The sequence below is a fragment of the Mixophyes fleayi genome, chromosome 8 (assembly GCF_038048845.1).
Source record: "Mixophyes fleayi isolate aMixFle1 chromosome 8, aMixFle1.hap1, whole genome shotgun sequence".
Lineage (NCBI taxonomy): Eukaryota > Metazoa > Chordata > Amphibia > Anura > Limnodynastidae > Mixophyes > Mixophyes fleayi.
The window spans coordinates 700,241-713,213 of record NC_134409.1 but is presented as its reverse complement, the minus strand read 5'-3'; the positions used below and the strand labels follow the sequence as shown (position 1 = coordinate 713,213).

At 42.1% G+C, this 12,973-nt stretch overlaps 1 protein-coding gene across 3 annotated transcripts in view; it reads left to right on the top strand.

The window, feature by feature from the left end:
- The window catches only part of LOC142098781 (vitamin D3 hydroxylase-associated protein-like), a 53,658-nt gene extending 43,849 nt beyond the window's left edge, over positions 1-9,809 (top strand). For all 3 annotated transcript variants that reach the window (XM_075181549.1, XM_075181550.1, XM_075181552.1), the window contains exons 8-15: positions 453-578; positions 1,271-1,368; positions 3,172-3,271; positions 3,770-3,813; positions 5,319-5,358; positions 6,957-7,065; positions 7,841-7,986; positions 8,992-9,809. In XM_075181549.1, coding sequence (XP_075037650.1) covers positions 453-578; positions 1,271-1,368; positions 3,172-3,271; positions 3,770-3,813; positions 5,319-5,358; positions 6,957-7,065; positions 7,841-7,986; positions 8,992-9,120 — 792 coding nt within the window. In that variant the 3' untranslated portion in view covers positions 9,121-9,809. The remainder of the gene's footprint in view (positions 1-452; positions 579-1,270; positions 1,369-3,171; positions 3,272-3,769; positions 3,814-5,318; positions 5,359-6,956; positions 7,066-7,840; positions 7,987-8,991) is intronic.
- Positions 9,810-12,973: the final 3,164 nt, after the last annotated feature.

The following is a 12,973-nucleotide window of genomic DNA, read 5'->3' as shown; positions in this document are numbered from 1 at the left end:
GACAATACCACAGACAATTTGAAGCCCCAGAATGCCGTGCACATGAGCCAGTATTCTAGAGTTCCAAAATTCAAGTCTGCTCATAGGGCAGCAGATCTATTCTTACATGGATAGGAAGCTGCAGAGCGGGTACAGTGTAAGGATGAGCAGGAGGAGAGAGCTGGAGCCGGCCGGCCAGGTCATAGGTAAGTGAGGTGAGGGAGCTGGAGGATTGATGGGCGATATGATGGGGAGGGGGCATAGTGATTAGAGGGGAGTAGATGAAAGTAGTGCTAGACATGCCCCTATGGCATTGAGTATCCCTCGTAGGTTTCCTTGGGTGCGTGCCCTATGTGGGCATCATGGCTGCCTCCCATTAACATAAAATGAAATGACTGTGTCTGTGCGGAATCAGTGTTGAGTTCTGTAAGATTTTCTGATGTTTGATTCCTGACGAGATTCCGTTATTACAGATTTATAACAGCTCGAAACCCCTGACAATTGGGTTTTATGACACAGATGGATACTTTCTCCCCCACCCAAGCATGAGACGTGCTATCCAAGAAACCAAGACCCTGCTGGAGGCAGCCGGACACAAGGTGCGCCTGATATATAATATTATGACTCTCTTTATCTACCCTGTCGGTGGAATGCGTAGTGTACAACTGTCAGCTAAATACATGACATTTCCGTGTGTATAAACTGCAGACCCATCTGAACCCTTTATAAGCCGTGTTTCCAAATGATTTAATGTTGGGGCAGAAAGTGACGGAAAAAGGTCTCTCTTTACAATCACTATCTGTACAGTAAAAGATCTATGATTTTATTGGAGCTTTTATACCTGTCTCTGAATACTGGGCTTCAAAAAGATCATTAATTGCTGTCATTTGGACTGAAACAAGTCTTTTTGACCTAATTTTGCCAACATTCTTTCACAGTGATTATATTATCTGTGTGCAGGTGCGGGCTGGGAGATAACAGCCCTGGGGGCCGCTGCCCCCCTGCCCCCCGGGCCAGCCCGCCTCTGTCTGTGTGTGGTAACAACTCCCAAATCCCTGCGGCTGACGGCTTTATCCAGATCTACAAGCAGAAATATCTGTGTATTACCCCATTTACTATAAGATGCTGAAACGATGACGTCAGTACTGACCAAGTATAGGAATGACATCACTGCTCACTATTATACAGATATTAGTAACAGGAAATTATACAGATATAACGGTCATTTGTGTTTTATAATAATAATTGACTATTTCCCCTTTTCATCATGTTTTGTTTTATATTAAAACAGCTCGTACCATTCACCCCACCTAGAATTGAGTACGCTCTGAATGAACTCTGTTTAAGAGGATTCTTTGCAGATGGAGGAACCACTCTTGTGGATAAATTGTAAGTTAGTGGCGTTCTTACACCGTGGGTTCCGTATTCCCCACAATATCTCATCCTGTCTCATGTGCAGAATTGTGTTTATATCCCGTATTAATGCTCACAGAAGCGCCAATGTAAATGTACGTTCTATAGTGGGTGAAATGCGTTAGGAAAAAAACCTCTACTGCATGCAATTCTGTGACACCGCAACTGCATGCAGTATGAAATGTTAACCTTCATACAGGGTTTCCCAATCTATTTGTATCATGTATCCCCTTTTCACTGCCCTTGTGTATTTTATAACTTTTTAAAAAGTGAGCAGGGCCAGCGGATACTCGTGGGTTCCTTAGGTTATGTAACGAAACGAGTTTGATAACACCATAACCAGCTTGTTTCTCCTTTCTCACAAAATGTGGATTATAGCTTGTACTTTTTATCGTCCTTGCTTTTGTTCCCCAGCTCAACAGAATACAACTGCAGTGTCTAATTACATGTGGATAAGGAGACATTGTAGCTCATTGTAAATATGTATATTGTGTATTGTATATTGATGATGTGGCAGTGAGGTTGTTATTCAATGTCCTTAAAGTGAAGCTGGGTGGGTTATGGGTAAAGATCAGGTGGTGTCCAGGATACAGGTGAGGGGGCTGGAACTACATTCATTCTCCCACCTCCTTTCTCTACAGGAAGCATGGAAAAGCTGGGAACCCTGTGACATCGCAGGGACAAGTAGTATAAGGGGTTAATTTTAGGAGGGACTGACTGCTATCCTATCTTTGGAGGTGGGGTAAGCCATTTAGTATCCATTGTTCTCCATAGGACTAGTCCAGACATATTGTCTGCCTCCCAACAGGGGGCTTCTATGGAAGCATAGCTCATCTCCACTCCCCCTCCAACCTCTTGATCCAGGACCTACCAATGTTTAAAGAGAGAGAGACTGAGGGGTTTGCCTAGGGAGGGAAAAGCACTGTGGAAATTTGACCCTAGATATAAGGAGCCACTCCAGGGGGAAGAGGTGTTGTTCATTGTGGGATTTCATTCATGGAAGGTGCAAGGTCTGGTTGTGAGTTGTCATTCTCTACCAGAGTCTACATGTGCAGCTGAGAAAGATCCATGGGTTGTCAAGTCTGGACAGTCAGGTGACTGTAACTCCTTCAGCTAGTGGGGTATGGGACAGATGATGTGGTAAACCTGCCTGACATTTATTTACTGTGTGTACAGAATAATCTAGTGATGGGTTTTAACACAATAAATGTATTGCTTTACTTTCTAACTCAGTGACTGAGAACCCTAGAAGGTACTGGGTAGACTTCCCTGGAATAGTAAGACACCCGTGGGTGGCCAGTCAGCGTGAAGTGGGTAGAATTGGGCCAGAAAACCCGGTATCTTCACAGGTGCCCCATCTTTGGAGCGGGATATGGGGTCAGCATAGACTGGTAGTGACACCGGGAGAGCAGGACTACCTCCCTGATCCTGTCTAATTCATTAGTGAAGTGGGTGGGGATGGGGCTTAGTGATGCAAATCACGCGTCATCATGGCTCGTCATCAATGACGAGATTTGCTGAGCCCCCCCTCCCCCACACATCCACCTCTCCCCGGGATCTCCTGGAAGCCGACACACAAAATTTGTCAACTATCCAATACCGTAAACTGTTATATTGAGTTACACCATGAATTCAATCTACTGGAGTATACACATAGTAAGAAACACATATCAGACAATCACATTAAATGTAGCAAGTCACAATTACACTAATAACACCAAATAATAACATTTTGTAGCTATATTTCTGTGTATAATGAATCTGCCTCTCATATTACAGTAAATGTGACATTGTGGATCCAAATCTGAAACAGCAGATTTTTCTGTATAAGATTCCGGTCATCGCAAAGAAAATCGCGTCCATATTTATGAGGCCCATGGTAAGTAAATCTCGTTTTTGCAGAGGACATAAAGTGAGACCTATTCTCAATGTGCTGCAGTCTGGACCTTTGTTAATCAATAGACTTTGGCTGAAGAACTCACATCACTCGTTCTCATAAATCAATGCAAATTGGCTGAGGTTGGGGTAAAAATTCTGGTGCACTCACTTAAGATGTATTGTAATTCCACTGACTTTTCATATATTCAAAAACCTCTGCCCTGAATCTGCACATGTTGCACAATTAGCGCATTAAGCAGAGATTAGTGCAACTTCGCACAATTAGTAACATTTCCTTCATTTGAAACCCCAGAAACAGAAATCTAATCACACTTATAAGGATATAAATCACATGTTGGCCAATGTCTGTAGATAAGAAGTCCATGTTTTTCAGTATATTTTTAGTTTTCTCCTGGGTTGATAACACTTAAAGACATTGATAAATAATGTAATTACCTGTAATTGGGTTGCTCTCACGGTAATTAATATTTTATCTTAGTTCCCACGAATTGCAAATCACTTGGAAGCGCACTGTGGAGTAAGGTAAGAAGGAGCTTTGGTTCTGGCTCTTACCCACAATGCTTTGCTGTCTCCTCTAACAGCCATTGCACTGACGCTGTAGGCTAAACTTGCTGCACAGTCGTTATGATAATATTTGCATTTAATCACCATTACCTGCTCAGACACCTACCTGCTCTTACTTTAGTACTTGGACACCTACCTGCACCTTCTCTAGAGTTCAGACACCTACCTGCACCTTTTCTAGTGCTCAGACACCTCCCTGCATATTCTCTAGTACTCGGACACCTACCTGCACCTTCTCTAGAGTTCAGACACCTACCTACATCTTCTCTAGAGCTCAGATACCTACCTGCACCTTCTCTAGTGTTTGGACACCTACCCCTCCTCTTTCCTAGTGCTCAGGCATCTACCTGCACCTTCTCTAGAGCTCAGACACCTACCCCTCCTCTTCTCTAGTGCTCAGACACCTACCTGCACCTTCTCTAGAGCTCAGACACCTACCCCTCCTCTTCTCTAAGGCTCGGACACCTACATCACTCTTCTCTAGTGCTCAGACACCTACCTGCATCTTCTCTAAGGCTCGGACACCTACCCTGCTCTTCTCTAGTGCTCAGACACCTACCTGCACCTTCACTATTGCTCAGGCTCCTACCTAGTATTTTGCTGTTTCCATTTAATTTGGTGCTAGCAGGGGGAGACAGTAGGTAGCTGTATAATCAGCATTTTCCATTGAATTGTTTTTATTTAGTTGAACTACGATCAATTAAAAAGAAAATCTGTTTTCCTAATAAAATATGTATAAGGGTTATGTGTTGTCACTCCCAGCATTGGGGTTAAAGAGACTTTGTGTGAAATACATCTTTTAAGTAGAGTTGAGACTATCAACATCAAATGTGACAACAAAGGTGCTATTGATTTGTCAGCTAGTACCAAGCATGATGGCTGGTCTGTTGCGTTAACCCTATGTTTTGGTCATAGGTGAACCATGTGAAAGTTTAATGAGACATCTTTAAGCAAGGGCGGGGGGGGGGTTGGTTGTTAAGATAGATGGGTGCTGCAAGCTGTCTCCAGTGACCCGCCTAGGGTGTCTACCGCGCATTTGCAATGCGGTCTGCTAAAATGTCTACAGAGCATGTGCAATGCTCATCTTTGCTGCGTATGAGTGACGCGGTGCAGTACCTAGTCTATTTATCCTGATTCCACAAGATTTTTTTTAATATATACAAACCTGCATCCTGTATTCAATAAACCTACATTCTGGTTAAGAGAAAACATGTGTATTAACCTCCGTACTCACATCTGCTCACACCTGTTACAGTCTAATAGGCATGTGGTCAATAGATACCATGACATGTTTTCCCAAAAATGAGGTTGTAGCAAATCCCATGAAGCTATAATTACTGTACTAAGAGCAGAAACAGGGAAGTGAGAGGAGCTGCTGTCATTAGTATCTGGGAAATTGTATCTAATGTGAGAACAGAAATCCTTGTTCGGTTACCTGAATAATGTCTTCTCCGGAATTTCAGCTCGGTGAAAGGACTCTGGAAACATTATACGGCAATTAAGGTAAAATATCCGCATGTGTCGATCTGTGTGAGAACGTAAATGTTACATATGCTGCATATTATGGCCGGGACTGGGGCACAATATGTTGTATTATTTCAGTTGGGGTTAGGATATTTACTGGTGGGCAATTGTGTGACATGAACAGGGTAGGTCGTTCTGGTATGGTGGTTTTACGGTATGTAATCAGGGGCAGTATGTATGTACTTGGGAGGGGTTGTAATTTATGAAGGGGCTGGTAGTAGGGTATGTAGAGGGACGGTAGTAAGTTATGTACTTGTGTGTGTTTGAATGGTATGTACTTCAGTTGTAGGGTCTGTAGGGGGTGGTTGTAGGGTGAATTAATTAATCAAATTTGATATTGGAAATATTGATCCTTTAATGTAATGGGGTTATTATTAAGGAGAGAAAAGAGGAGATTAAAATACAGGATTTAGAATTATTAGATTAAATGTTGGAAATTGTCAGAGATTGAAAACCTCTTGATGTGATTTGAAAATAATATTCTGATTTAAAGAGCAAGAAATTTCAGAAAGATAAAAAATTCAGAGGGATATTCAAAACATAAATCAAAAGCCTTGCCTGTCCGGCACTAACTAAACATTTCATAAAGACCCTCTTTCCTGCAAAGGACTTTATGTCCCGCATACATACCAAACATATAACTAATTGCTCACCACTAGCAGAGTCTCTCAGGAGGCAGCCAACCTCCTCCCCAGGTCTGAGAGACTGAGCAGAGCTGCAACCTTTTACCGGCACCACTCAGGTGCAGCTACTGATTGCCAGCAGGTTCACAGGTAACCTGGAAGACCCGGTTTATAGGCCTAATGGATGGAGCCCACCCTACTCTCTCCATCCATTCCACAAGTCTAGAGTCCTATAACAAGCCTTTTACAAAATGCAGACACTTTCCTGGGGTTTTAATGTACACAAAGCAGATAGACTGGGACATATCCCTCTGCCATTCAGCATCAATCAAGTGAGTTTGTCAGGAACATCAATAATATCAAACAGGCCAATAAAACTCACTTACTTGTTGTTCATTTTGATTTACACAGTAATGGGAACTCAGCAAAACTGACAGGGGCGATACAAACGTAATGTTTTTAAAAGAGAGATATTTTGGATACTCACCATACACAGAAGTTATTTATTGGGATTTAATGAATGCTAAAAATATATTTCCAATTGTATTATTCTTTGCATAAATCATGAGATTTTCTCGTAATTACATTTATATTGTAATTGAGGTATTATATGTTGATTTTTGTTAAATTAAATTATGTTTATTATTAATTTAACGTAGGTAGAGTCTAGGAAGAGAGAGTCTAAGAAATTAAGCGAGAGACACTTACCAATATACAGTATATGATAGGGGTAATTCTTTGGAATAAAATGCCAAAATGTAATCTGTCAGAGACTGATCCTGATTGGCTGACCATCTATTAAGTAGGCGGTCTTACTGGACATTAACTCATTTCCCCTTGGGATGGTCAGTGCATTATCTGAAGTTTTGTCTGCCCCTCACCCTCTAGATAATCTGACTTGATACTAAGTAACAAACGATGTTACAGAAATGCCTCTTTGCTGTCTGATTTCAGGAATATCGCTGCGATTTCATCAGTGAATGGAGGAAACTGGGTCTGGATTCTCTACTTTGTCCTATGCTGAGTCCAGCCTTCAACATTGGTCACCCGGGAAAACTATTTGGTAATTATGGGGTGGACTTCTGCATCCTCCTTAAATTCCATACTAGACCCTGTAACATTTATCTGGCCGCAGGGGTAGAATAGCCGAGTGGGTTTTTACTCTCCACTCAAAATACATTTCCAAGCTTCAAGTTCAGGGTCCCCATTTCTGTGGAATGAGATTTCAGGATAAGTGGGTACATGAATGTCACAAATGGCTGCTCTCTGGTCTGTCGGGAACTATTATACACCAGCTATATCCAACTCATTGTCATATCTAGGTACCTACCTATGGGTGTTGTGTTCTCTGCGACCTACCAGTCACTGTATATGTCCTAACCCTCCCGCTATGTATATCTGTGATGTCCCAGAGATGCCACCAGACTATTCTGTGTTTTATTGCTTCTGATCTTAACATGTCACTTCTTTTTTTTATTAACTTGGGCTGTTGTTCATATTTAGCTGCCTGGTGACTGATACAATGTATCACACAGAATATAACCACAGAACAATGTGTATATTCCCATCATGACTGGAGCTGATTAGTGACTGATACAATGTATCACACAGAATATAACCACAGAACAATGTGTATATTCCCATCATGACTGGAGCTGATTAGTGACTGATAAAATGTATCACACAGAATATAACCACAGAAAAATGTGTATATTCCCATCATGACTGGAGCTGATTAGAGACTGATACAATGTATCACACAGAATAATGTATAAAGCCCATCATAGCTTCTCACTGGAACATGATGTTCTTACCAGATGTTGTATGATATCTTCCAGCCGGTTTTGGTTTCACCATGCTGTTTAACATACTGAATTTTCCTGCCGGGGTTCTTCCTGTGACCACTGTGACTTCTGAGGAAGAGGAAGAGATGAAACATTACAAGGGGTACTATAATGATCTCTGGGACAAAGAGTTTATTAAGGTTTGTTCAGCTCTTTATATTACACATTTGTATCCAACGTTTTACCTCCGAATATTTTACACGTACATCGGAGTGTGCTATACACAACTTTATACAAAGACATGTCAACTACATACTGTATAATGTCAATACAGAAATATAACAAGCCCAGGTCACAGGAGGTAGGTGTGGGGGGTGTTATAAATGGAAACATTTAAAGGAAAAACTAAAACATATCAGGTGTAGTTTTGGTAGATTGTTATTATTGTTTACTATATATCACAACCATATTACACAGCGCTGTACAGAGAAAAGATTTGTCATTCACATCAGCCCCTGCCCCATAGAAGCTTACAATCTAAATTTCCTACGATATCCAGACTACGGTCCATATTAGTCAGCAGCCAATTAACCTACCAGTATGATTTTGGAGTATGGGAGGAAACCGGAGCACCCGGAGTAAACCCACACAAACACGGGGAGAACATACAAACTCCTCACAGATAAGACCATGGTCAGTGGTAGGAAAACTCAATATAAGTATAATGTGGCACTTACATAACTTACACTTGCTTAACTACAGCAGGCAGTGGAAAGTGTAATAACACATCTCACTTCTAATTATCATAAAACACAATATACTTTACAAAATCACAACCAATACAACGTCATGAAATACTTTCAGCCAATGTGAGCAATTCACATTATCACCAAACAGATAGCAAGCTCTTCTGTACAGAGCCTTTCAGAAAAGCCCTCCATAGCTGCGTGGTGGAGCAGGGGTAAGTGTAACACTCAATGTATTGGGTTTTATTAGCCTCTTCTCTCTCCCATTGCTCTAAACCACCATCAGCAAGGCTGGCCCCTTTCACCGCCATCCAATGATATGTTATAACATGTTAATACACGTATGGTAATAAAAGGAAACAATGACTCATCAGTCACTGGTGTCTATGCAGAGGCGGTCACTGGATGAATGGATCCGTTATTCAGTACATATAATAACTGAACTACTTTCCCTTTCAGGGAGTAGAAGGAGGGGTCGGGCTGCCTGTCTCTGTGCAGTGTGTAGCACTACAGTGGCAAGAGGAACAGTGTCTCCGCCTAATGAAAGAAGTGGAGACCGTGACCCGTGGCCGCGAACACCACCCATGATGGCTGTATGACAAGCTACAAACCCATCTATACAAAGAGGGATGGGGCTGATGACTGGGGAACAGATTACTCCTAAACGTGCCTTCCTTAAACTGCTCCCAGTGGTCCAGATTATTAGGTACTAAAACCCCCTACTAATACTGAACCCCTACTAATACTGAGCCACCTACTAATACTGAGCCCCTACAATACTGAGCCCCCTACTAATACTGAGCCAGCAACTAATACCAAGCCCCCACTAATACCGAGACCCCTACTCATACTGAGCCCCTTCTAATACCGAGCCCCCTACTAATACTGAGCCCCTATTCATACCAACCTGCCCTACTAATACCGAGCCCCCATACTGTATCCAGTGAGGTTGTGCAGCAAATTATGTTTTTAGGTAGGTGTCCCAAAATGATAACCCCCCCCCTCCCACACTCACCATCTTAATCAGCTCTCCGTCCCAACAGACAGCCCCCTGCCACCCATTCCTACCATACCACAGTCCCCCCACTCCCTATGCCAACTATCCTGGTCAGCCACCACCACTTCCAACCATACCATGCAGAGCCCCGGTATCAGGCAGGAATTATTTTATTCTGATTTTATGATAATAGTAATGGTGCTAATAATGATTACAATTGTACAGATACAAAGCATAATGTCACACTCACCAAAGATTATTAAATGACCGGTAATCTTGATATGTTTCCATGTAATATATGTCAGACATTGAAAACAGGTGTTTTGGGGTCTGCGTGTGGCCCACTCCAGCCTTATTTGTTCCCCTCAGTCACTTCTTTGGCCTACTGTTTCCTGTTTTCAGATACAGCATCTTATTTAGCAGCTGTAATAGGATTCTGATAGCGTTTTCTGGTTATTTCTTTTGCAACAAGGAATAAAAAAGTAGCACATTGTACTTAACACCAATCCAATCACAGAGGGGTTGTTTGCTTCCTGCTCTGTAAACGCTGCTTTTCTCAGGGACCGGTGGCAGAACTATGAGAAGAGGAATAATACTCAACCTCACCCTCTACCTGCGGCTCGCAGCTCTTCTCTAATAACCACATCTCACCTCCTGCCTACAAGACTTCTCTCATGCTGCCACTATCTGTGGAATCCCCTACCACGTTCCATGAGACTCTCCCCCAGCCAAAGGTGCTCTGAAAACCCTTCTCCCTCCTTCCTAAATCTAGATCCTGCACTGTCACTACTATCACAACCTTCACTCAGCTGCGCCCTTCTCCCACTAGATTGTAAGCTCCTCACCATGTGGGTGGTACATGATACTTCAGAAGCAATAGGCCACTTCCCTGAAATGACGCTTAAATTGCTGCCCCAGGACTCCTCTTTTGCATTCCTATTGGGGACCTCAGAGTATGATGGAGATTGTAGTTCTTTCTTTGACATCATCCTGCACAGGTTGTGTTGTGTCCACCAGGGGGCAGAGCTAGCCTGGGCTATGTATACTTTATAATAACAGGAATGCTGACACATTACAACAATGCACGGACCGTCCCCACAGACTTTGCTGCTGGTGCACAATGCAGTTTTTCAATAACTTTCTTCCATTTTCCTGTTCTAAAAATATATTTCAAAAAGCCACAAATTTGCCAAACAGCAGCTTTCACATCACACAATCTGATTCTGGTGCAGACACAGGAAGAGCAACAAAAGTTGTATCACTGATTTCACGCAGCGCTGTGATCACAGGGAACAATGGAGGACTGAGCAGCAGATTGCTATATGAATAGAGATAACCAGTGAACATAAGGCTCACTAATCCCTCCAACACCAGGGGATATATATACCGCACCTGGTTCAGTAAGGAATTCAAAACTAACGGAATTCGGGCATACACACGTTTGTATCAGGTACAAGGGGATCTGAAAGGTTTCTTGGTTCCCTCTTCATATAAGGCACTTGCCATAGTGAGAAAGACTCAACACTCTGCTGGATATGTACAATACCTATGTGGAATAGTCCCAGCAGAACACACATGCACATCAGTGGCGGATCCAGCGGAGCGATCTCCCCCCCCCCCAGCAGCACAAACCGAACTATAAATTTTTCCAAGACGCCACTGATCATAACAGAAGGGGGCAGGGCCAACCTGGACGGCCAATCAGTATAAGGGAAGGGCATGATTATGCTAAATCGCCACCCCTAAAAATAAAGACTAAGTCCGCCCCGACACACACAAAATTAAATTATTGTCACCTGTTAAATGTCATTAATGAAGAAACCTAAAAAAGTTGTTTTTTCTCATTTTCTTCTGTTCAATGAAATACATTTATCAGGATGTTAGTAATGTCTCCTTTACATATAATGAATTTTAGTGTTGCTCTTGATTGCAAACACATGTTCTAGCAGTACACGCCACCGTTATCACCAGCCCTGCAGCTGGTGCAAGTGATACAGATGAAGAGATGCCCAAAGCTTGAATCAGACGCTGCTTTGTGCCCTCAAACTTGGCGCGCCCTCACTGTACACTGACTACAAGCCTACCCCAAATCCCACCCACCATTCTGCCCTACAAGTCGTAGGCTGTCGGAATTTACTTACAAACATGAATTGCGCTCTTTGGCGAATGTTCACGCAGAGGAAAAAAACGCAAAATACGCCACGCAAATGGGTTTACATTCCTTAATGAATCAGGCCCATCATATTCACGTGACCCCGCTACATGTAAAACTTAGATCCATACAGGAGACTTCCTTCACTCCCGGAGAGCAGGCAATTCTCGTGTATCTACATCCCCATTCTACATCCTCGGTGCTTCATTGAGATACATAAGGAAAAGACAATGTTAGGATGCAGAGTTTCCAGAGATATAGAAATTATCACCTGAGCACAGATATAAGACAGCAAAAAAAAAATAAAAAAATAAAAAAAAATATATATATATATATATATATATATATGCTTATAGCTGGTTTGTGCATAGTTTTGTCCTGACAATGTTATACAGTTAGGAGTGCAAAGCAATATCAGTATAATTATAGCTATGGGAGTATATTATCATGTATGTGAATTCTGTATCTTGCCTGAAAAACTATAATAAATGCTGAATTGTAAAGCAAACTCAAAATCTTGGATTCATATATTTATCTCTAGGTGATATATAATACAATAAAAATTACCACTATATATATATATATAAATAAATAAAAAGTTTCCATTCTCAATAATGTTTATTGATAAAAAACTAAAAAAACTGTAGTTACTTTACAAACATTTACACTTGAGCATTAGAGCCCTTTTCATATACAGACCACTTTTATAAAGCAATAAATTAATATATAGTAATATAAAATTACTATATGGTGCCATTTATGTCAGTCTGGTTTTTTCTGTGAACAATTTTCCTGCAGGTTTTTTTTTAATGTGAGCTTTTTTCGTAGAACCCTCTCAGCAGCCCTAGGGCAGACCAAGGGGCAGAGGCCCTGAGTGGCATAGGGGTATAGAGCCTGCCAGTACAGGGACATTGCTACGTACAGGAAAGCCTAGTGTGCTGGTAATTGATAACACAGGGTCGCCTACCCCTCTCAGCAGCCCTAGGGCAGACCAAGGGGCAGAGGCTGATAATCCCCACTGTGTCTCCATGGATTGAAGAGATCGGCAAGGTGAGGAATTACCTTAATAACCTCAGCCGTAAACTGCTGCCCAAAGAGGTAGAATATCTTGTTTTGATCCAGTCAGCATCAGAGGCGATGGCTTGGACCCTGGATAGAGTACAGCGCTGTGGGTGTGGCCAGAAGTGTACATGGCTCACACACCACAGGAAAATAAAATGACCCATGTGGGGCCAGACCCTCCAGCACAGAGAAGGGAGCAACATGGTAACACAGACAGACTATCAGAGCGA